The 24,884-nt window shown below is 38.1% G+C and overlaps 1 protein-coding gene and 1 long non-coding RNA gene across 8 annotated transcripts in view; one reads left to right on the forward strand and one right to left on the reverse strand.

Moving 5' to 3' along the window:
- Positions 1–1,779: 1,779 nt before the first annotated feature.
- LOC102153456 lies at positions 1,780–6,819 on the reverse strand. The gene is made up of 3 exons (XR_005366561.1): positions 6,556–6,819; positions 2,679–2,790; positions 1,780–2,176 (listed from the first exon to the last, which is right to left on the reverse strand). It is a non-coding gene; the product is annotated as an uncharacterized LOC102153456 (long non-coding RNA).
- Positions 6,820–6,844: 25 nt separating this feature from the next.
- DMXL1 (Dmx like 1) overlaps positions 6,845–24,884 on the forward strand; it is a 128,732-nt gene continuing 110,692 nt past the window's right edge. For 5 of the 7 annotated variants that reach the window (XM_038551869.1, XM_038551870.1, XM_038551871.1 and 2 more), the window contains exons 1-2: positions 7,308–7,394; positions 22,607–22,732. In XM_038551869.1, coding sequence (XP_038407797.1) covers positions 7,308–7,394; positions 22,607–22,732 — 213 coding nt within the window. Of the gene's footprint in view, positions 7,072–7,176; positions 7,395–22,606; positions 22,733–24,884 lie in introns of those variants that run through there. The other 2 variants (XM_038551873.1, XM_038551868.1) reach the window with 2 other exon arrangements.

Here is a 24,884-nt window from a genome sequence, read left to right on the forward strand (position 1 = left end):
CCCCATTCCTCTTTTTTGTAAGAATATTTTTTAGAGACGTTTTAGGTTCATAGCAAAACTGAGAGGAAGGCACAGGGATGTCCCAAATAGCACTGCCCCCACACACATATAGCGTCCCCATTATCAACACCCTCCACCAGAGTGATACATTTTTTATTTATTCATGAGAGACACAGAGAGAGAGGCAGAGACATATGCAGAGGGATAAACAGACTCCCTGTGGGGAGCCCAATGTGGGACTCATTCCCAGGACCCCAGGATTATGACCTGAGCCAAAGGCAGATGCTCAACCACTAAGCCACCCAGGTGCCCCTCACAATGTCATAAAGTTGGAAGGATACAATGGGTAGCCTTTTTAGATTGGTTTCTTTCACTTAATAATATACATTTAAGATTCATCCATGACTTATCGTGGTTTAATAGCTCGCTTCTTTTTAGTACTGAATAATGTTCCATTGTCTGGATATACTGCAGTTTATTTACATATTTACCTACTGAAGGATATCTTGGTTGCTTCCATGTTTTGGCAATCACAAATAACATTGTCATAAATATCGTGCAGGATTTTGTGCGGAGATGAGTTTTCAATTCCTTTGGGTAAATACCAAGGAGCACAACTGCTGGAGCATATGCTAAGAGTATGTTTAGTTTGTAAAAACCACCAAACTGTTTTACATTGTGACCGTACCAATTCACAGTCCCACCAGCAATGAATGATATTTCCTGTTGCTCCATATCCTCATTGGTGTTGTTAGTGTTTCAGATTTTAGCCATTCCAATAGATGCATAGTAATATCACGGGTTGTTGTTTTCTTATTATTGAGTTTTAATAGTTCTTTGTATATTTCATTTAAGAGTTCTTTATCAGATGTGTTTTTTGCACATATTTTCCCCCAGTCTATGATTTGTCTTTTCTTTCTCTTGGTATGTCTTTCACAGAGCAAAAGTTTTTATTTTAATGAAGTCCACCTTATCCACTGTTTCTTTCATGGATCACGCCCTTGGTGTTGTATGTACATAAGAAGTCAACATCAAACCCAAGGGCATCTGTTTTTTTTTTCCTATGTTATCTTCTAGGAATTTTATAGTTTTATGTTTCACACTTAGATCTGTGATCTATTTTTGAGTTAGTTTGTGAAGGGTTTAAGGTTTGTCTAGATTAATTTTCTGCAAGTGTTTGTTCAATTTTTCAGCATTTGTAGTACAGACTATCTTTGCTTCATTGTATTGCCTTTGCTTCTTTGTCAAAGATCAGCTGATTATATTTCTGTGGGTCTATTCCTGGGCTCTCTATTCTGTTCCATTGATTTGTTTGTCTATTCTTTCACCAATACCACATTGTCCTGATTGCTGTAGCTTCACAGCAAGTCTTAAAATTGGTTAGTGTCAGTACTTCTACTTTGTTCTTCTTCTTCAGTACTGTGTTCACTGGTTGTGTGTCTTTTTCCTCTTTATAAAATTTCAGAATCAATTTGCCAGTACCCACAAAATAAGTTGACAGGATCTTTTTTTTTTTTTTTAATTTTTATTTATGATAGTCACACACACAGAGAGAGAGAGAGGCAGAGACACAGGCAGAGGGAGAAGCAGGCTCCATGCACCGGGAGCCCGACGTGGGATTCAATCCCGGGTCTCCAGGATCACGCCCTGGGCCAAAGGCAGGTGCCGAACCGCTGCACCACCCAGGGATCCCAACTTGACAGGATCTTGATTGGGATAGACCCTTTTCTTCATTACCTTTCCAGAGTCCATTGACCTCAGGTTGCTTCTGGCTAAACAAAACTTCCTGCTGCTGTCTGCCATATGGCCTCTCCCTTCTACACTCTCCTCACTCCCTTTTTTTTTTCCCAAACAAAAGGTCTCACATATTTATTACTAAACCAAGCTACTAGTGCACAAGTATAAAATAAAAGGAAGAGGTGTTCTCCCAATAAAACATGTCCAGCTATCCAGATGGCAGTGATATTTTCAGTGATATAGTAAGATGTAATTGACCTTAAAAGGGCATAGATGAGCACCATCTCATGTATAATTCCTTAGAGACCCGAACTGGTGCTTCTCCAATGTCTTCTCTTGCAGTTGTAATTGGTTCTACTACCAATTTTCATCCAAATCCATTGATTTTGGGACAATTCCACTTTTGTCTCTTTGCCAGGAATTGCTTGATCCTCAAAATCTTGGGAGAAGACACAGCAGAGTCAACAACACACACCCCACAATGGCAGAGAAAGCAAATGAGAGCAAAATTACATCTCTTCTATTTCTGCCTAATGAAAACTCCAATAGGCAGGAGGAGAGTCACAGTCAGATTAAAGCCACAACTCATCTGTATGACTTACTTAATTCCAAGACTTTCCTAGAAGTATTTGCCTTTAACTAAGTGAATATCTACCTAATTGGTATACATTTTTCCTTGTGTGTGTCTTCCCTCTCCACTCTTAATTCTTCTGCTTGGGTTGGAAAGAACATGGAGGAAAAGCTGACTTCTGTCCCCAGTGCTCTTATCCCTACTGTAGAGGCCTTTGGAAACGCCCCCCGCCTCCCATCAACTCTCTTGTGTGTTGGATAGAAGGGGCCCTCCCAGCACAAAGTTGTGCTCCTCTCCTGCCCTCGTTAATTTATTCTAATTTATAAACTTTGCCCCACCTGATCTGAGAAAGGAGCACTGTGCCTCTTACCTGCAGCCTTCTGATGCAGTCAGTGAAGGGAGAGGGTTTGGGAGTGGCCCAGTTGGAGGGTGATCTTGCTGGTTTTGTCTCATGTTTTTGTGTTTGTGTTCTCTGGCATTTGCTGAGAGAGAAAAGAACTGTGATCAAAGCAGAAGGAGGTGGGAAAATGAATCCAAACCTCAGTATGCCGGCCCCACCCCACAACATTTCCCTTAGTGGTAGGAAAGTATCAGAAGGTTTTTGGCTGGAGATGTTTATTTTATTTTTCAACAAAGTACGGTCTTTATAGTTTGGGAGTGGGTCAAGGTAAAGAGGTCACACCTTTTCCTCTATCTTTAAGAAGGGGAAAAGAAAAGTATTTGGGGAAGATGGTTCTTTCTCCTAGAAAACCACTGGAGATCCAACTTAAAGAAGTCATCTCATCTTTGTGTCTCACCTTGTCAGCAAGGAGGTAAGTAGTACTCTGCTGGTATTCACTTTGGGATTCAGGGGTCTTTGGAGAGCACTTAGAGGGGAACTTTGCAGCCCAAGAAATCTGAGTTCAAATCCTTGGGTGGTGATAATGATCCAAATCTAATATAACCTTGGGCAATATTTAGTCTCTTTTTTTAGTTTAGGTTTCTTCATTTGTAATATAGAATTTATTGAGATTTAAATGAAATAAAATACCCATGATAGTGTAGAGTGGGTGCTTAATAAATAGTAGCTTTTATAAATAACTGCCCTTGAAGGGCTTATGGGGGGAGAACTCTTAAGCTGAGCAAGTGAGTGTGAGCCAAGGAGCATTAAATGGCCATCTCCAAATTTTAGAGGTATTAGAATTAACTTTTTTATAGTAACAATATTGCAAATGATGGCTAGGGTCCTATTTCATTGCTCGACTATCTATTTAACCTGTAATATCCCTGAACGATTTTGCTATAGCAAGGTTGCTGTTGCTGTTGCCAGTACAGGCAGATTCCTGGGTCAGTTGGTGTCTTAGATGTACAGACACTCTCATTTTATTTTTATGAACCAGTAAGTTCCAAATGGTTGTGTGAAAGTCCAGCAACATAGTCCCCCTGATTCAGCCTTAGTTATAGGATGAGGGACTCTGTTTACCTCCAATCTCATCTATTGAGTATTGGCTGAAACTCTTATTGGTGGCTCCCATGGCACAAGGACTGGAGAGATAGGAATTTATATTAATGAGTTTAGGATGAGGGTGGCAGGGAAGAGGGTACTGACAAGGATTTCAGGAAATCAGAAAGTGAAGAACAGGCACGAATACTTCTCAATCTGGGTGGGCTTCCTATAAATATATATGTTCCTTTTTTTCTCCCAGGATCTCCGAGGTTAGCCTGTTTGTTGTTTTTTACACTGTCACTACTTATTGAGTCTAATTAAATTCCCTCTTCCTCTTTGAGACTGGAACTTCTGCATTGTTCAATGGTTAACTGTATTCAGCTCTGCATTGGTAGTGTGAAAGCTCCCATAGATAATACCTAAATGATTATGCATGGCTGTATCCCAATTTAATTTTATTTATGGACATGTAAACTTTATATAATTTTCACATAGCATTAAGTAATATTCTTCTATTGATATTTTCAGCCATTTAAAAATGTAAAAAAAATTCTTAGCTCAGGGCTGTATAAAACCAGACACTTGACAGGAGTTGCAGGGGAAGAAAAAAAGATAAGTTACTAGCATTCAGTTGTTTCAATGAAACAGTTTATCTACTGTATATCAAAGAAAGGTTGTTTAATGGGCAATTTAATAAAGTAGAAGTATTTCTGATGAATAAGAAGCAAAAGAATACATTTGCTTTTCATTAGGTATTGTAGTGCCACGGTTTTAGATAGACTAGAATGTCCTCGGAACATCTGTGACAATTTCAAGCATCCCTGGAAAGTGTGATTTGGACTGAGGTTTGACACTATCTGGAAAACCTTAAAAAGAGTAAAAATACGTTGAAAGGCTAGGTTTATTTAGTAATAATGATAATAATAATAATAATGGCTAATATCTACTGAATTCTATGTGCCAAACACTGTTCTCATTTTTTAAATAAAATTATTTGAGAAAGTGTGATGAGCATGAGAGTGTGATCATAAGCAGGGGAGAAGGGTATAGGGAGAAGCGGACTCTCTGCTGAGCAGGGAGCATGATGAGGGACTCGAATACAGGACCCTGGGATCATGACCTGAGCCAAAGGCAGACACTTAACCAAATTAGCCACCCAGGCACCCAACACTGTTCTCATTAATCCTCATGATAATTATATAAAGAAAATCTACTACTATTTCTTGTTTATAGATAAGTAAAGCACAGAGATTAAATAATCTAAGAGGGTGGTAAGGCTAGGATTCAAATTCAGGTAGTCTCACTTAAGGTTGAAGGAATTTAATAAAAACTAATAGATGTAGTGAGTTGCAGAAATGAAAATGGCAAACAAAATGTTGTTGATAGGTTAAACTTGCTGATTTTACAGATGAGGAGAGTTAGTCAAATCTTTCCAAGGTCGTATATAGCTAATGTGAGATCAGGAGTAGATTTCAGATTTCCTAACTACTAGGTCACTCAGTTTCTTTTATTCTGTTGTACTGCATGCCCTTGAAAACCAAAAACTGATCAGGATAGAATGAGTAAATATGTTGGGCCACATACAATTTTCGTGGGACACAGAAAAACTTCATTTAGAATCTAAAATATAAAACTGACTTAAAGCCACTTGGAATCAGATTTCAATTAATAATTAAAATAGAAATTAAGTTTATGTTAGATCTCAATAAAATGTTTTTTTTTAAAGACAAATTAAGTTTTAAGTCTTACTGTTTTAAAGAGATTGGGACAAATAATAGAATCCATTTACATCTTTCAAATTAAAAAAGAGGGGATGGCTCTTAAACTTTTTTTTTTTTTAAGATTTTATTTATTTATTTATTCATGAGAGACACAGAGGAGTTAGAGACACAGGCAGAGGGAGAAGCAGGCTCCATGCAGGAGCCTGATGCGGACTGGATCCCAGGACCCCAGGATCACGACCTGAGCCAAAGGGAGACGCTCAACCACTGAGCCACCCAGGTGCCCTTAAGCTTGTTTTTAAAGTAAGTTTCTATTGCAAAATAAAGGTACATCGCAAACATTTTTGGCAAAGCATAAAGAGATAAAACTAATACCCTCCCATCCAAGTATTAGTATGAAAGTTTTTTTTTAATGCCACAACAAAAGTATATAAAAATCAATTTAGCAATTTTTAACAAACTACTCTTTTTAGGTGGAGAATTCCTATTTACATTCATCGATTTATCATGTACTCAACACCTGCCCTGGAACAGGCGCCGCGCTAGACACTCAAGATACAGAGACGGAACGGACAGTCAGAGGCTTAAATATATGCAAGTAAATGTATAAATAGACTTTGATCAATAATAACACAAAACTTGTGTCTGAATATACTGAAGGTATCTAGCTGTCGCAACTGTTAGAGTAATCATTTTGGATTCCTTAGTTTTTGTTTTTGCGAAACAAACTCTCAACCTAGGGCTGGTGCAGTAGTGGTACGAGCACTACTTCAAAACCTTTGTTAAGGAAAACTTAGCCGAAAACGCTTCACTTTAACAGTTGTCGAGTATTAACGTCTTCCAAAATCACCCTGCTCAGCGCGTCGGAAATGCGCGGAAAGCTGGGGAAACCATGACGCCGGGACGGAGGACGCAAGAAGGGTCACTTCTATTTCGAGTCCCCGAAGGGCCGCCTCGGGGAGCGGTGCTTGTCGGGACTTGTAGTCCAACCAGAACGGAGGACACCGCAACCGCATTTATAATGCACTTCTTCCTTTCAGGCAGGCTTTCCGACCCGACGGATTAAGCCCTAACCTAAAGCATAAGCGGAGTATCCCCACCTCGTTCTAGGCTCGCTGCGTTTTCTTCTAAGCTCCTTTCTGCTCAGCACTCAAACCGACGGACTCACTCACCAGCCTCGAAGGGATTGGCCCGTCCTCCACTGGTGGGCGGGGCCGAGGCGGACTGGCGCTCGGGATTGGCCAGCATCTGACTAGACGAGGCGTTGGCTTCTCACACTTGCTGATCCGTAAACTGTGGTAAAGAAGTGAGTCCCTTCCCGCAGTACCCCTCTCCGCCGCGCGAAGTCTCGCGGTACTTCGGCCGAGGGGACCTAGCGACGCGTAGTGAGCGGCAAAGGCCAGTGGGGGTGGCGGGCACCGGAGCCGGGAAGGGACAGGTCAGACGAGGAAGGCGGGCGCGCGTGCTGCCTGCGCCACTGAGGCTGGGACTGGGCCGGCCGCCCCGAGCCCAGAGGAAGCGTGCGGACGGCGCGGCCCTGCCCCGGGGAGTCGGCCTGGGGCGTCGGCCCTTGAGTCGACCCGGAGCTTCACCTGGGCCCGCGCGGGCTGTGACAGGTGCGCGACTGGCGCCGCGCGGCGCCCTCTCCGCGGCCCGCCCCCTCCGGGCCTCGGCCGCCGGGGCTCGGGATGAGCTGCGGGCCCCAGCAGAGCGGCTCCGGCTCCAGGCGCCTGTCGCGGCCGCCGTCGCCGCCCAAGAGCGGCCGCCGCCCCTGAGGGAAGGGGGGAGGGACGCGGCAGCCGACCGGGGCATGAGCCGGACGCGGCGTCCGTTGCTGGACTAAGGCGCGGACATGAACCTGCACCAGGTCCTGACCGGGGCCGTGAACCCCGGGGACCACTGCTTCTCCGTGGGCAGCGTCGGCGACCAGCGCTTCACGGTGAGTGGGGGGCGGGGGCGGGGGCGGGGGCGGGGGGCTCCCGCGAAGCCCGTGGCCGGTCCGCGCCCGGAGTCAGCCGGGGTCGGCCTCGAATCGCGGCGCCCAGGCCACGAGCGCCCGCCCGCTCGCCCCCCTGGGGTCCCCGGGCCCCGGCGCTTGAGAGCCAAAGGAGGTGGAGACATGTCCGGCATCGAGGCACTGAGTCGGACCTTAGAAGGTTTTGTAGGGTTTTTAAAGTTTCTGGTCTGATGTCCGTGGACTCGGGTGGTTTTTACCAAAATAAAATTGTACAGAAATTGTTGTTGTGATGTGTATGGGGGCTTTTCCTTACCCTGTTCTGTAGGCTTAATTGGCCACATTTAGAAGTAGTTGCGATTGCTTTAATTTCTTGGTACTAATTTAAGATTAAGTATCTTTGTAATTCAAAAAAAGTGGGTGTCTTAAAACAATTCCTAATTGCGCTGAGTAAACAATGTTTTCATTTGCTTCGTAGTCACCGAGGAATAACTTTGAAAAGAAAAAGAAATATGTTTTTCACAAGTAATTCACTGCTGTCATCCTTTGAATTCCGTATGTAACAGTTTAGGAGTCCTGGGAAACTTTTTTATTTTAGATTGCGCACATTAATTACTAAGACTTGCATTACAGCTTTTCAATAAAACTCTTCTGGTAATGTTACAGGAATTTTGTATCTGAGTTGTGCTTCTAGATCTGTGACAACCAAATACTTTGCTCCCAAAGTCTGTGCTTCGACTCTGGACAGATTCGTACACACCTTAGCTTGCATTTGACACCAGCAATTTTGAGATTCTTTTTTTTTTTTTTAAGGTTTTATTTATTTAATCGAGAGAGAGAGAGAGAGAGACAGAGGCAGAGGCAGAGACACAGGCAGAGGGAGAAGCAGGCTCCACGCAGGGAGCCCGACGCCTGACGTGTGGGACTCGATCCCGGGTCTCCAGGATCACGCCCTGGGCTGTAGGCGGCGCTAAAGCGCTGAGCCACCAGGGCTGCCCAATTTTGAGATTCTGATGCTAAATGTTAATGAAGCCTGAATATTCAGGGGAAGCGTGAACTCTGAGGGTCTCTGTGAGTTACTATAAACTCCCTGTAGCTGGACATTGCTTTCTGCTTTTATTACTAAGAGAAAAAATAAACAGCATCCTAAGGAGGTTTTCCTAGTGGGAGATTACTGGATGGCGACATCTCCTATAGTTACATGAAAGCTATCTCCAGTGCAAATTCTTTAATTTATTAAAAAAATTTTTTTTAAAAATTTATTTGATGTAAAGAAAGCATGGTGCACAAGCACGGGGAGCGACAGGGAGAGGGAGAAGCAGGTTCCCCGCTGAGCAAGGAGCCTGACTTGGGGCTGGATCCCAGGATCCTGGAATCATGACCTGAGCCAAAGGCAGATGGTTAACCATCTAAGCACCCAGGAGCCTTAAAAAAAAAAAAATTATTGGGGATCCCTGGCTGGGTGCCTCAGCGGTTTAGCGCTTGCCTTTGGCCCAGGGCTTGATCCTGGAGTCCCGGGATCGAGTCCTGCGTCGTGCTCCCGGCATGGAGCCTGCTTCTCCCTCTGCCTGTGTCTCTGCCTCTCTCTCTCTCTGTCTATCATGAATAAATAAATAAATCTTAAAAAAAAAAAAAAGATTTTATTTATTTACTTGACGCAGAGAGCCGGGCACAAGGAGGCGGTGGGGAGTGGGAGAAGCAGGTTACCCCCGGCTGAGCAGGGAGTCTGACCTGGGACTCTGTTGCCCTGGGATCAATACCTGCCTGAGCTGAAGGCAGATGCTTAACTGGCTGAGCAACCCAGGTGCCTCTCCATTGTAAATTCTAACAACTTTTTCTAAGAAGGCCTTTGGAATCTATGCCATAATGTGAACTTCAAAGCACAATATACTGGCCTACTTATCACCTAGATGACCCCTCTGAGTGTATATAAAATCTTGGTGAATGCCTCTGTGTTATTTTAAAGAAGAGGTGAGTTAATGTGCCAGAAACTGTATATGGTTATTCTACACTGTCATGTAGCTTCCTCTGTGGTCTTATTTTAAAATCTATTGCCCTAGACTAGACCTTTTTTTTTTTTTTTTTAAGGTTTATTTATCTGTCTTAGAGTGTGTGTGTAGGTCTTATTTTAAAATCTATTGCCCTAGACTAGACCCCCCCCCCTTTTTTTTAAGGTTTATTTATCTATCTTAGAGTGTGTGTGTGGTCTTATTTTAAAATCTATTGCCCTAGACTAGACCCTTTTTTTTTTTTAAGGTTTATTTATCTATCTTAGAGTGTGTGTGTACGCAAGCAAATGTGGCCAGCATGTAGGGGGCAGAGGTAGAGAGAGTGAAAGACTTAAGCAGACTCCACCCTGAGCCCAGCAGGGAGCTCGATCTCAGGACCCTCATATTACCACCAGAGTCAAAACCGAGAGTGGAATACTTAAGTGAGCCACCCAGGTGCCTTTCCATAGACCAGACTTTAATCATCTCCTACCAAGCCTACTATAGATTTCTCCCAGATCTCAGGAAGGATTCTAGTAAATTATATAAAAATAATGTGATTTTTTTTTGTTTCGTATAAAGAGGTACAAGTTCTCTGTAATTTGGGTGGTAGTTTAAGGATTAATGATCGACTTCTTCCTTTATACCTAGTCTATCCTTGACTCTAACATTATGTTGCTAGTTCTGTTACAAATTAAGTTTCTTGCCTTCAGTTTCATCCATTTCCATCTTAATTTTCTCTCTTGAAATTGCCTGTATTTGTTGTTTACACAATGTATTTGTTGTTTACTCCTTGAATTCTGTTTTTAACCTCTTCTGATTTTGACTTCTTTGGTAGAAAGATAGCAAACATTAATGGTAGATGATATCCTTTATGTAGACTAAAAAAATCTCTAATTTTCAGTTTTACTTGAGGGAGGAACAGGAGATCTTGGAGGCCCCCTTGAAGAATGATTTTATTCTTTTGTGAAGACATCCTGTGTTTGTAATTCCTCCCTTTGCATGTTTGCTGATAATTTACCTGTTCTTGTTTTGAAAGATTACCAGAAATGAGATCCTGTTTTTCAAAGGAAGTCTGACAGGTTTTAAACAGAAATGAAATTGAATGCCAGCTCTCATGGATTCTAGATTTTATTTAATTTAATTAATTTATTTATTTTGGATTCTAGATTTTAAAATATATACTTACTAATACAATTTGTCTAAGTATTAGTAATACTTTTACTCCTTAAACTGGCACAGAATATTTTGACTTCCTTCTTAGTAAGGGAACTTGTCGTAGGCAGTGACTATGTCTCTTATGCTGTCAAGGCACTTTATTTGTACTTTCGTTATATCATTAACCAGTATTGCCTGTGTCTCCCAAGACTTCATTATGACCATCTACAACAGTGATTAAGGTACTCCATTAGTTGAGTTATTACTTGTATTTGATTTCTAGCCTAGTCCCTTATAGTTAGTTATACATCTATGAGCAAGTTCTTTTAAATTCCTTTTTTTCTCATCTGTGAGATTGGGCCAAAGTGGTATCTATTCATAGGGTTGTTACATAAAAAAGTACTAGGTTCTAATTTCATTATATATGTGAAACTCTCAAAAATGTTAATTATTATTATAATTAAAGTTTTACTTATTCTAATGCTTGGCATTTAAATACTGGTTGAATTGATGAATAGTAGTTACAGAAGCCTTATTGCAATATAATTAAAAGTCATTGTGTTTTAAAATAGTTTTAATAATTTATATTTGAGTCCAAATAAAATACTTCTATTAAAGTTCCTTTAAGCTTTTTTCAGTCACATATTATGCATTTTACCCTCAATATCAGGTGAGCAATGGTTTTCCTGTACATTAAATAAAAATTCTTTATTTTTTCTTTCTTTACCTGAATGCTTCCCTCAGTCTTTTTTACTTGTTTATTTCCTGCTAAGAGTCAGGATATGTAAGCATACTGGTTCTGATCTGTTGACAACTTTTGTTTTTAGAACAGAAAATATTTTGTTTATAAAAGAGGCACAGATAATTTGAATCTAGATTTTCTAGTATTCCTGTGGATACTGATGACATATGTGCTTTAATATACAACAGATTTTTTTCATTTCATACTTTATAGTTAGTGTTGAGACTCTGTTTCAAATGAAATGAAAGAGGAAATTTACAAGAGACAGGCTGTGTTAATATTTAGGACTCTGTCTCTAGTTTGGAATTTAAACATCTCTGCTATAGGAGAGAAAGCAAAGATGTTAGAGCTCCAGATTCCCGTTTGTGTTAGGCAACCCAGTGTTCACAGCCAAGGGGACCCATATTAGAAGTCGAAAGACAGCAGCTATCTGGGTGTTGGTAGAGAAATGGAGGGTGCATTAGCATTCTTCCTTCTCTTACTGTCATGGTAAACATCCTTTTTGTTTTGTTTTGTTTACTCTAGGGAAACCTTTGTAGGTGGGTGGATAGAAAGTTTTTTTTTTGTTGTTGTCTGTTCTTTTGGAGGGGATTTAATGGGTCTTTGTAAGTGGAGAGAACACAGGAGGAAAAAGTTTGATACTATTTACATCTGGAAAAATATTTTTGAGGTACTCATACCCCATCACAACTATTATATCAGATTTCTTTTTAAAAACTGGCCTATTTTAAAATATTAGGGTTTAAATAGTATTGAAGTATCTTTAAGGTTATTGAAGTAATACTACATTTCAACATTCTATGTTTAAAAAAGAGAAAAGTGCTAATTACAACACTTTAAAATTCAAGTCATTTAATCAGGAAATATACCAGGAAAAAATTCCTTGGAATATTTACCTGGTATGGTTGGTTAGAACCGAACAGCAAGAAATCCAAGTGTTTCACAGAAATCACAATATTTCCAAATTCAAGTACCAACTGTTATAACCTTGGATAATTTTTGAAATTTAGAATATTTGAGAAGGTTTTCTGCCACAACTTAAAGTTAAAAATCATGATTATATGCTTGATAGCACATATATGAGCTCAGTTCTTCCTGTGCATCTTGTTTAGTCTCAAAATTAGTAAACCTAATATTATATGTGCCTAGTAAGAGAATTTTCATTTGCTAATTTAATTTTCATTGATTAGTAATAGGTTGTTCTGATTACAGATCTTTTGACAGAACTAACTAATGTATCAATTGTAATATATACATGTTAATTTTGAAGACCAAATAGCATGGTAGTTTATTTAATAAATCACTGCTGTCCTTATTCTTTTGATAATGTTACACAATGTAGTCAGGACACCTTGAAGTGAGATTTTAAGAATAATTTAGAAAAATCTGTCAAGGGATCCCTGGGTGGCGCAGCGGTTTGGCGCCTGCCTTTGGCCCAGGGCGCGATCCTGGAGACCCGGGATCGAATCCCACGTCGGGCTCCCGGTGCATGGAGCCTGCTTCTCTCTCTGCCTCTCTCTCTCGCTCTCTCTCTGTGACTATCATAAATTAATAAAAAATTAAAAAAAAAAAAAAAGAAAAATCTGTCAAACTAGTTTTATATTTGGGTTTAGAAATGCTATGTATCAGGGGCACCTGGTAGCTCAGTGGTTGAGCGTCTTCCTTTGGCTTGGGTCATGATCCTGGGATCCAGGGATCGAGTCCTGCGTTAGGCTCCCCACAGGGAGCTTGCTTTTCCTTCTGCCTGTGTCTCTTATAAATAAATAAATAAAATCTTAAAAAAAATACTATGTATCATATTACTTAGATTTTTCTTTAAACCAGGATGATGGATTATTTTAAAAAATTCAGTGGTACATAGCTCACTTTAAAGCTGTTTTCCCTGTTTTTGGGAGAGAGAAGGCTTGGTGTACTTCCATGCTTATTATGTCATCATATTGTATAAACTAGAGAAGATTGAATTAATTTTAATAGTCTACTAGAACTATGCATAAGAAGATATGTCTATTTTAAGTAATTTTTGAGTGTCTATTTTAAGTAATCCAGTTTGGATTATCTGTATTGACTCATCTCTTTCTTTCCCCACCTTTATTGAGATATAGTTGATATATATCATTGTGTAGGTTTAAGGTGTATAATGTGATGATTTGATACATGCATATGTTGTGAAATGTTTATCACAATAAGGCTAGTTAACATACATTTTACTTCGTTACCATTTTGTTATTATGGTAAGAACATTAAAACTTTAATGTCATACCAACTTTGTAGTATATAATACAATATCATTAACTGCAGTAACCATGCTGTACATTAGATCCCTGGAAACTATTTTACAACTGAAGTTTTTGCGCTTTGACCAACATCTCACATTTCCCCCACTCCACAGCCCCTGGCAACCACCTTTCTGTTCCTATTTCTATTAGTATCATGTTTTTAGAGTCCCTGCATAGGTGGAATACATATATAGTGTACTTATCTTTCACTGTTTGACTTATTTCACTTAGCATTATGCTATCAAGGTTGTCACAAATGCCTGGATTTTCTTCTTTTTTTTATGGCTGAATACTATTCCATTGTGTATATGTACCCTATTTTCTTTATCCATCCATCTACTGTTGGACACTTAGGTTGTTTCCATGTCGGCTGTTGTGAATAAACACTTCAGTGAATATGGGAGTGCAGGTATTTCATTGAGATAGTCATGTCATCCATCATCTTTGGATTTATACCCAAAAATTGGATTCCTGAATCATGTGGTAGTTCTATTTTTAATTTTTTTAGGAACCTTCCTATTGTTTTCCATAGCATCTATATCAGTTTACATTCCCAACAGGAGTGCACAAAGAATTTCCTTTGGTCTACATCTTCACTAGCACATTATCTCTTATTTTTTTGATGATAGTCATTCTAATAGGTGTAAAGTTTAGATTTCCCTAATACTTAGTGATGAACTTTTTTTTCATGTACCTACTAGCCACTTTTATGTCTTTTTTCGAAAAATGTATGTTTAATTCTTTTTTTTTTAAATAATTTTATTGATTTGAGACAGAAGAGAAAGAGACTATGTGTGAGTATGAGTGGTGGGGAGGAGCAGAGGAAGAGGGAAAAGCTGAGCAGGGAGCTAACCAGGGCTGATCCAGGAACCTAAGATTCATGACCTGAGCAGAAGGCAGATATTTGAGCCACCAGGTGCCCCCTTTACCCTTTCTGAAATCAGGTTGTTTTTTTGCTATTGAGTTGCATGAGTTCCTTACCTACTTTGGATATTAACTCCTTATCAGAGATGGTTTGCAAAGTTTTCTCCCATTTTATAGGTTGACTTTTACATTTTGTTGACAATTTCTTTCTTTTATTTTTCTTCTTTCTTTTCTTTCTTTTTCTTTTCTTTTCTTTTCTTTTCTTTTCTTTTCTTTTCTTTTCTTTTCTTTTCTTTTCTTTTCTTTTCTTCTTTTTTCTTTTCTTTTTACAGAAGCTTTTTAGTTTGACATAGTCCTGCTTGTTTAGTACTGCTTTTACTGCTGGAGCTTTTGGTGTCATATCAAAAAAGTTATCGCTCAGACCAATGTCAAGTGGAGCTTCTTTTCTGTTTTCTAGGAGTTTAATAGTTTCAGGTCTTACATTCAAGTCTGTGATTCATTTCGAGTTGGTTTTTGTGTATAATGTAATATAAAGGCTCAGTTTTATTCTTTTGCATGTGGATGTGCAGTTTCTTAACACCATTTATTGAAGAGACTGCTTTTGTTGAAGATTAGTTGCCCATATGTGTGTAGGTTTATGTCTGAGCTTATAATTCTGTTCCTTCTGTTCATGTGCCTGTCTTTATGTTAATATCATACTGTTTTTGATTACTATAGCTTTGTAATACAGTTTGAAATCAGGCAGTATGATGGATCTTGCTCAAGATTGCTTTGGATACTTGGTGTCTTTTGTGGTTTCATATGAATTTTGGAATTTTTTTTTCCTGTGAAAAATGCCATTAGAATTTTGATAGGGATTGCATTAAATCTGTAGATTGCTTTGGATAGTATGGACATCCTAAGAACAGAGGATATTTTGTCATCTATCTGTGTCATCTTCAGTTTCTTTAATCAGTGTCTTACAGTTTTCAATGTATAAGATCTTTCACCTTTTTAAAATTCATTGTTAAGTATTTTACTTTTTGGTGCTGTCATAAGTTGTTTTCTTAATTTCTTTTTTGAATAGTTCATTGTTAACATATAGAAATGCAACTAATTTTTGTGTATTGATTTTGTATCCTACAACACTGCTGAATTCATGTATTCAAATTTTTTTTTTTTTTTTTTTTAGGTAGAATCTTTAGTGTTTTCAATATATCTGGTTAAGTATAAACAGATAGTTTTATGTGTTTCTTTCCAGTGTGGAAGCCCCCCCCCTTTTTTTTTCCATGACTAATTGCTCTGGCCAGGACTTTTAGTACTATGTTGAATAGAAACAATGAGAGTGGGCATCTTTGCCTTTTTCCTGATCTTAGAAGAAAGCTTTCAGCTTTTTACCATTGAATATGGTGTTCATATTGTGGGCTTGTTATATATGGCCTTTATTGTACTGTCCTTGAGTCCCAGTGATGAATCCCACTTAATTATGGTATATAATCTTTTAAATATGCTATAGAAATTGATTTGCTAGTATTTTGTTGAGAATTTTTGTATTTATGTTTATCAGGGATATTGGCATATAATTTTCTTTTGTAATTGTCCTTGTCTAGATTTGTGACAATGTAAAGCTGGCCTTGCAGAATGAGTTTGAAAGTATTCCCTCTTCAGTTTTTTGGAAGACCTTGAGAAGGATTGGCATTAATTCTTCAAATGTTTGGTATAATTCAGTGGTGAAGCCATCTGATCCTGGGCTTTTATTTGTTTGGAGGTTTTCATTACTGATTCAGTCAGTGTATTACATTTTCACAGTTTTAATTTCTCAGAGAAAGTATTAGTGGTGATAATGTGCAAAAACTAAAGCTCTTGAGGTGGGGGATGGGAGGATGGTTAACCTCAATATTTTCTTAAGAGTGCAAAGAATTCCTGAGACCAGAGAGTCTGAGAACCATTGCTTTATAGTATTCCATTGTCTGATTATACTACAGCTTATTATATATTCCATTGTTGGTGGATGTTTGACTTGGTTCTACTTTGGAGTGTTTATGAATAGCTACTAATGTTCTTATTTATGTGTTTTAGTGTACATATGGACACATTTCTGTTGGGTATAAACTTAGAATTGCTGGATTATTGAGTAGGCATGTGTTTAGCTTTGTAAAGTAGTCATACTGTATTAATTTACTTTCCTATCAGCAGATACAGGAGTTCTGGTTGCTTCACAGTCCAAATAAGAGATTCTTAATTATGGGAAGAAATTAGAGAAAAATTATTAAATTGATGCCAGTGTTTGTTTATAAGGCATCGAGTGATAGTATAACAAAGGAAGTAAGAGCTTGTCCTTTCCCACTAGTTATAACTTGGCTTTAGTCTTACTTGGCCTCCTACTGGCTCTGAAACTTGAGCCCATTACTTAGTCTGTTTAAGCCTAAATTTCCTTAACACTAACATGGGGTGGTTACCCAGAGTACTTCACAGAATTTATTGTAGGGATTAAATGGATTACCAATCAAAAGCACTTAGTACTGGCCTTGCAGTATGGTGCCAAAGAGAAGAAAACAGGTCCAGAAGACTATAGTGAGTGAAAGATAAAAGAAAGTGCAAAGAAGTGACAGTATTTTTTTGTTTTAACTTTGAAATAATTATTTAGGTTTTAGTAGTTTTCATTACTACTTGGAAAATAACTATTTAGAAATAATTTCATACCTAGAAAAAGTTATAAAATAAAAATAATGTAAAGAACACCCATACTCTCTTTACTTAGATTTGACTGTTAGCAGTAATTTACTCTCATTTTCTTTATCAGTTGTGTTCCCTGGTTATGTATATGCCTACATAATTTTTTTGTGAGCCCTTTGAGGATGTTATGTATGTCATAATTCTTTACCCTTACATACTTTAGTTTGATTTCATGATAAGAGGAACATTGTTACATGATCATAGTACACTTACCTACTTTGTTAATTTACATTGATAGACTTTTTTTTTTTTTTTTTTTTAAATTTTTATTTATTTACTTATGATAGTCACAGAGAGAGAGAGAGGCAGAGACACAGGCAGAGGGAGAAGCAGGCTCCATGCACCGGGAGCCCGATATGGGATTCGATCCCGGGTCTCCAGGATCGCGCCCTGGGCCAAAGGCAGGCGCCAAACCGCTGCGCCACCCAGGGATCCCCATTGATAGACTTTTTACCCATGTTCGAGTTCTATCAGTTGAAATGACAGTGTTCTCTATAGCGTCCTTCTAGTTTAAGGTTCAGTCTATGGGAGAACATTTAGTTATCATGCCTCTTTAGCATCATATCCCTTTTTCTTTATTCATTTCAAGTGTATTTGAAGACTATACTACTTCCCTCCCACTTTTAAAAAACAAAACTTTTTTCATTTCTCATTTATCTGATGTTTCCTCCTGATTAGATTGAGCTTATGCATTCCTGGCCAAAATTCTGCTTAGATGATGTTGTGTCCTTTTCTACGTATCCCATTTGGAGTTACGTGATATCTGTCATTAGTGATGTTAATTTTGATGGCCATTCAAGGTGTTGCCCATTTTCTGCACTGTGTAACAGATTTTTTTTTCTTCTTCTTGCAACTAATACGCAGTGTGTGAGAGAGGCTTTTAAGACCATGCAGGGCAGCCCGGGTGGCTCAGTGGTTTAGTGCCGCCTTCAGCCCAGGGCGTGATCCTGGAGACCCGGGATCAAGTCCCACATCAGGCACCCTGCATGGAGCCTGCTTCTCCCTCTGCCTGTGTCTCTGCCTCTCTCTCTCTCTTTGTGTCTCTCATAAATAAATAAATAAGACAAAAAATCTTAAAAAAAAAAAAATAAAAAGACCATGCCAATATCCTGATCCTCATCATAACTTCCCTCTAGATTGAATATCCACTGATGATGATTCTTGCCTGTTTTTTGTTTTTTTTTTAAAGCATCTTCTTTCAGGTATAGTAGGGTATTTTTTTTTTTTGTATTTGCAAAGATATATATTTCCTAAATTGTAGTTTGAGAACTATGAACATCAATATCCACTGGCAGTGCTTGATAAAATGCACTGAGTTTTATGCCTTTCCTTTTTTTTTTAATTTAAATTCAGTTAATGTAATGTATTATTGGTTTCAGAGGCAGAGGTCAGTGATTCATCTGTCTTTTATAACACCCAGTGCTCATTCCATTCTGTGCCCTCATTCAGGCCCATCACTCAGTTACCCCGTACCACCACCATTGTCTGCTCCAGCAACCCTCTGTTTTTTCTCTACGACTAAGAGTGTTTTATGGTTTGTCTCCCTCTCTGCATTCGTCTTGTTTTATTTTTTCCTCCCTCCCCCTATGATCCTGTTATGTTTCTTAAATTCCACATGTGAGTGAGATCTTATGATAATTGTGTTTCTCTGATTGACTTGTTTTGCTTAGTGTAATATTTTCTATTTCCATCATGTCATTGTAAATGGCAAGTTTTCATTTTTGATGGCTGAGTAGTAGTATTCCATTATATACATACATGCACATATAAATATATATACACACACACATATGTGTGTATACATACCCTATCTATCTATCTATCTATACCACATCTTCTTTATTCATTCATCTGTTGATGGGCTCTTTTCATAGTTTGGCGTTGTGGACACTGCTACTATAAACATTGGAGTCCAGGTGCCCCTTCAGATTACTACATTTGTATCTTTAAGGTAAATACCCAGTAGTGCAATTGCTGGGTCATAGGATAGCTGTATTTTCTACTATTTGAGGAACCTCCATACTGTTTTCCAGAGTGGCTGCATCGCTTGCATTCCCACCAACAATGTAAGAGGGTTCCTCCTTTTCTGTATCCTCGCCAGCATCTGCTGTTTCCTGTCTTGTTCATTTTAGCCATTCTAACTGGTGTGAGGTGGTATCTCTTTGTGGTTTTGATTTGTATTTCTCTGATGGTGAGTGATGTGGAACCTTTTTTTCATGTGTCTATTGGCCATTTGTATGTCTTCTCTGGAGAAATGTGTGTCCATGTCTTCTGCCCATTTCTTGATTGGATTGTTTATCCTTTGGGTGTTGAGTTTGTTAAGTTCTTTATAGGTTTTGGATTCTAGCCCTTTATCTGATTCGTCATCTGCAAATATCTTCTCCCATTCTGTCAGTTGTCTTTTGGTTTTGTCGACTATTTCCTTTGCTGTACAAAAGCTTTTTGTCTTGATAAAGTCCCAGTAGTTCATTTTTGCCCTTGTTTCCCCATATATGTTTTCTTATTTCCTTGTCCCTTATCCAAAATTTGTCCCTTATACATCCTTTTCTACTTTGTCCTTATTATTTTTATAACTGTATGATACTCTATAGCAGTTATGAGCTATAGTTTATTCCACTAATCTCCTATACAAGATTTTTTAAAGAGATACGTTTACAAATTCTTGAAAATGAGTGAGAAGTGGAACATAATGCAAATATAGTTTGTCTGTAATAAAATGCATCCTGCATTTATACAGTCAAATAAACTGTAAAAATTTAAATTCTGTAATCAAGAATACCAGAAGATTTTTATTATAACTCCAAGCATAATAGTCAATTTGTGAAGTGTAGACTACAGTTGGTTATATTCCTTTTTCCCCTCAGATAGTAGCTTATTGACATCCATTAGTTACAGCTTTAAGAGAAGAAAGTGAGAACTGAAAGAGATATTCCAGATAAGATCAGTCATTTTCAATTGATTTGAAGTTTACCAAAACTAGAGAGAGAAAGCTTTGTACGTTTTAGTACTGTCACTAAGAGAAAGTCAAATGACAGGCTGTACTAATGTAATACAGCTCCAGCAAAAGAACAAGGGCAATTCAGAGCTTGGTTAATCTTTGAATGATCAAGAGTTAATTGTGAAGTTGGCATCTTCCTCTCTGTAGGGCTAAGTGTTTATTTCTGGGATAACTATGCATGTCTCAACTCTGTAGATGTTTAGTACTTGTATTAAACAGTAATTTTGTGAGGAACTTCAGGATTAATGTAAACTTGATTCAGGAAAATTCAGAGTTGTAGTTGACAAAAATAGTTGCTATACAATATCTGAAAGTAGGTAGACAATTTTAGGTACGGCAAAAGGAAGGCAAAGTTATGAAGACATGTTTTTTATATATGTGTGTGTGTGTTTCAGTTAATGGAAACTAAAATTTTTGCTTAATGAGTAGGAAATCTAAGTTGTAAATATTTATAATTTGATACAATGATTTGGGATACAGTGACTAGCAGTTATCTTACCAAAATTAAATATTGTGGGGGGGATCCCTGGGTGGCGCAGAGGTTTAGCGCCTGCCTTTGGCCAGGGCGCGATCCTGGAGACCCAGGATTGAATCCCACATCGGGCTCCCGGTGCATGGAGCCTGCTTCTCCCTCTGCCTATGTCTCTGCCTCTCTCTCTCTCTGTGTGACTATCATAAATAAATAAAAATTAAAAAAAAATAATGGGGGGGGGAATCAGTTTCTAAAATATTAAGATATTTAGAGCATTATAAATGAAAATTTTTCTTTAATTAGTTTTTGGAATTCTTGCTAATAGTCTTGTGACAAGCCTTATGATCCTACTGTGTATATTTATATAGGTGAGCAGACCATCATGAGACTTTTTTTTTTTGTTTTTTTTTTTTACTGAGCCAGTTTTTCCACTATATGACGCCAGTACAAGCAGACTTGATTGTCCCTAATTCCTTTTAGGAAAATTCTAGGCAAGCATACTTAACTAGGGAAGTTCTTCTGGTGTCCTAGGAACAGAACTAGATCAAGAATCAAGAGATCAAGATTCTGAAGCCCACTCTGCCACTAAGAAATTATGTCAGCCTGTTTAGGCCTCATTTTCTTGTCTGTAATGTAAGCAGATGTGTTTGTATGTTCTCTCAAATACCTTTCCAAATATTTTTTGCTGGCATGTACAGAAAATTTTGGCTTTGGTAAAAATTAAAGTCGTAAAGTATAAATTATTATTTTCTACATTAAGTAAGGTATGTGTGGAGGTGCAAAAGTGATGAGAAAGAAAATAATTACTTTAAGAACTTATATTTGGATGGGAAAAAGATTGTGATAGATGTTTTATTGTCAGTGTTATACTTCATGCTGGCTTATATAAGTAAATTCCAAGAAGACAGCCACAAAGAAATTCCTGTGGTCTAAGAAGCTAGAGAAAAGGATACAAGAAGAAGTCTGGTTGGAAGAGTCCTGCTAATTGTAAAATTCAAAAAGAGCTATAAATGCTTGCTAAAAGGCTTTGAACTATGCCTGTTTGGTTATGGTAGCTTTTTTTTGAAGTTAAGTACTTCATTTATGCCATAGGTATTTATAAAGAAGCCCCTTCATTTGGAATTGGAGAATAGAGAACAAGATGCAGTTGAACTCTATAGTTTTGTTTTGTAACTTAACTTGCAATAATGAAAATGGATAATAGGCAAGATACTTTGAAATTGTGATACCGGGATCCCTGGGTGGCTCAGCGGTTTGGCGCCTGCCTTAGGCCCAGGGCGCGATCCTGGAGTCCTGGGATCGAGTCCCACGTCGGACTCCTGGCATGGAGCCTGCTTCTCCCTCTGCCTGTATCTCTGCCTCTCTCTCTCTATGTCTATAAAATCTCAAAAAAAAAAAAAAATGAAATTGTGATACCTGCTGTGAAGAATAGCTAGTAATGTGATAGGAAGTAAAGGGAGAGCGGGAGAGAAAGAGAGCGTGCGTGTGTGTGCGTGTGTGTGCGTGCACGCGCACACGCTTGGGAACTGAGACCTGAATGTTGGAAAAAAGCTAGCTAGACAAAGACCGGGCAGAAGAGAGGTAGATAAAAAACACATCGGTGGAGAAAAAATTGATATGCCTCAGGAACAAGCAAGGGCAATATAGGAACAGAGCCAATGGAGGGAAGGAAAGAGTAGCTTGAGATGAGTTTGGAGAGTTAGGACAATAAGGGCATTGAACCATGGTAGGGAGGTAGAACAGGACCATTCAGTGGAGGTAGAAGTGAACATTTTGCAGGTAGGACTGAAATTTGCTGATGGGTTTTGAATATCAGAGGTAAAGGAAATATTCTCAAATAATAGAGATTTTTTTTTAAAAAGGGGTATTTAAAGTTACTCTGTTAAAACATAATATTTAATGCCATTATTCTACATGATAGATACTTTCTTGACAAGTTTCTCCTTTTTATTTTATCTTTTTCTTTGTCTTTTTTTATTTTTAGGCTTATGCATCTGGATGTGACATTGTTATACTGGGAAGTGATTTTGAAAGATTACAAATAATCCCAGGAGCTAAACATGGAAATATTCAAGTAGGATGTGTAGACTGCTCAATGCAACAAGGCAAGGTTTGTAATCTTGTTATGTGAGATTTGTTTTGAATATACTTTTTTGTCAGGATAATCTCTATGTATTTCCTGTTGAAGTTGAAGCTTGCTTTGTTTCAAGGACCATATAGGTACAAAATTTTTGGCTCTCCAAGATGCACCATTGAGAAAAAAATTCCAGACTCCAGATGTGTCTTAGAGATTATAAGAAATTCTTTTCTTACATAATTTCAAAATATGGCATAATCTTTTCTGTGGGTTGATAAAGAAATATTATCCATAGAATAAGTCTAAAACTTACTTATTTAAAAACTGATTGGATTAAGGGAAAGGAATGACAGTAAATCTTCAGTCTATTTACAAATAAACAAATGAAGAGAAATCATTTGTTAGAGTCATTCTTTCTCTCTAGAGGTATCTCCTTCTAGCTTCTGGATAACTTGGTACTAAAGTGAAGGTCAACTCTTCTAAAGTCCACAGTTTTTTATTAATTTATTCCAAATCTGTAAGAGAAATGAAAAATTTTGTTTGCACTTCCATTTTCACATGAAAAGTAAAAAGTAACCTTGAAAGTAGAACAGCAACAACAACCAGAGAAACAGGTTATGATTCTGCATCAGGTGAAATGCAGTTCTATACAGTAGCGGAATTGGTAGTCATAGCTAGGACACAGCATAGTATATAGCTTAACATAGCATCACATAGGTATAGGTGGCCAGGCCTAGTTATCCTTGTAGGTAGATTGGGCTGAACTTTGCCAATTTATTGATTTTTTTGTTAGATATATAAATATATTATTAGACTATATGGTTCCATCAGAACATTTTGTGTGAGGAATAAAATGGACCCAATCTCTTTTTTTTAAATCTAATCATTTTTAATGAATCTGCCTGTCTGAAAAGTTGCCTCTTAGTACCTAGTTTAGAGATACTTTTGGTAAAATGAGTTTCAGCTCTTACAATCTTGACCTGTTTCTTTTACTTCTATGTCCCTTTCTTTTACAGTTACAAGGATCTCTCATCTTTCTTTTGCTCATACCTTTCATTCTCACTATATTACAAAAATGATCTTTATTGTGGAATATTAAAAATCCTTGAGACTTTCCCCTTTCTCTTCAGCTCTTGTTCTATTATCTTTATTAATTGTATTTAAATTTGCTTATAACATCCAGACTTACCTAGGCCTGGTTATATTGGAAATCCTATTTTAATTAACTTCCAATATGAGTTATGTTTTCTTGATAACTTAGATTACATCATAGTCCAGGTTAAAATAAACAGGTCATTTGGTTTTATAGTAATTTTTTTTTTTAATTTAAAGATTTCATTTATTTATTTGAGAGACAGAGCACAATCAGTGGGGTAGTAGAAGGAAAAGGAGACGCAGACTCCCTGCTGAGCAGGGAGCCAGAAAGGGACTTGGTCCCAGAACCCCAGGGCAGATGCTTAATCCAGTGATATACCCAGGCTCCACCTAGTCATTTTCACAAAGGGCAGATTTCCTTTGTGTTGCAAATATTAATACAATTAAACAATTCCTAACGGTATCAGGAAGAAAATTTACAGGGTATGATACCTGGAGATTTCTGTTTGCTTTAAGAAGAAAGTGCTACTTGATACTGTATACATCCAGTACTTTAGCTTTAGCATTATTGTGTTTTTTTTTTTCTCTGTACCAGATTAATTTTCATGAGAAAATTCGTGTGCATTTATCTTATTCATTTGCTTAAAAACATATTTTGCTTCCCATTACCTTGGGAAGTTCAAATTGTTCAGCTTGGCACAAGGCCCTTGTACAACCTGGCTAGGCCTGCCTTTTTGGACACATGTCCATCATTGTGTTAGAAGGAACACACTGTTCAATCTGGGCTGGTAGTCTCCTTCAGGTGTACATTGCCTCTTCTGATCTTTATACTTGTGTTCATACTTGTGTTATAACCTATTTCTACAATTGAATATTCACTGCTCTTTGAAGTACTACCCACTCTTAAAAGCCCAAACTAAATACTCCCTCCTAGACCGACTAAGTGTCTATGATGATTTCTATATCCTATGAACTTCTCAGAACACTAAAAATAGCCATTGAAAGTTTTTTCTATTCTATATTACCTCCTTGTTGCTTACCCCTTTCTTCTGTAAAGTTTATGCTCTTATTTTTTTACCCTTCATTCATT

Source organism: Canis lupus, chromosome 11, assembly GCF_011100685.1.
Source record: "Canis lupus familiaris isolate Mischka breed German Shepherd chromosome 11, alternate assembly UU_Cfam_GSD_1.0, whole genome shotgun sequence".
NCBI lineage: Eukaryota > Metazoa > Chordata > Mammalia > Carnivora > Canidae > Canis > Canis lupus.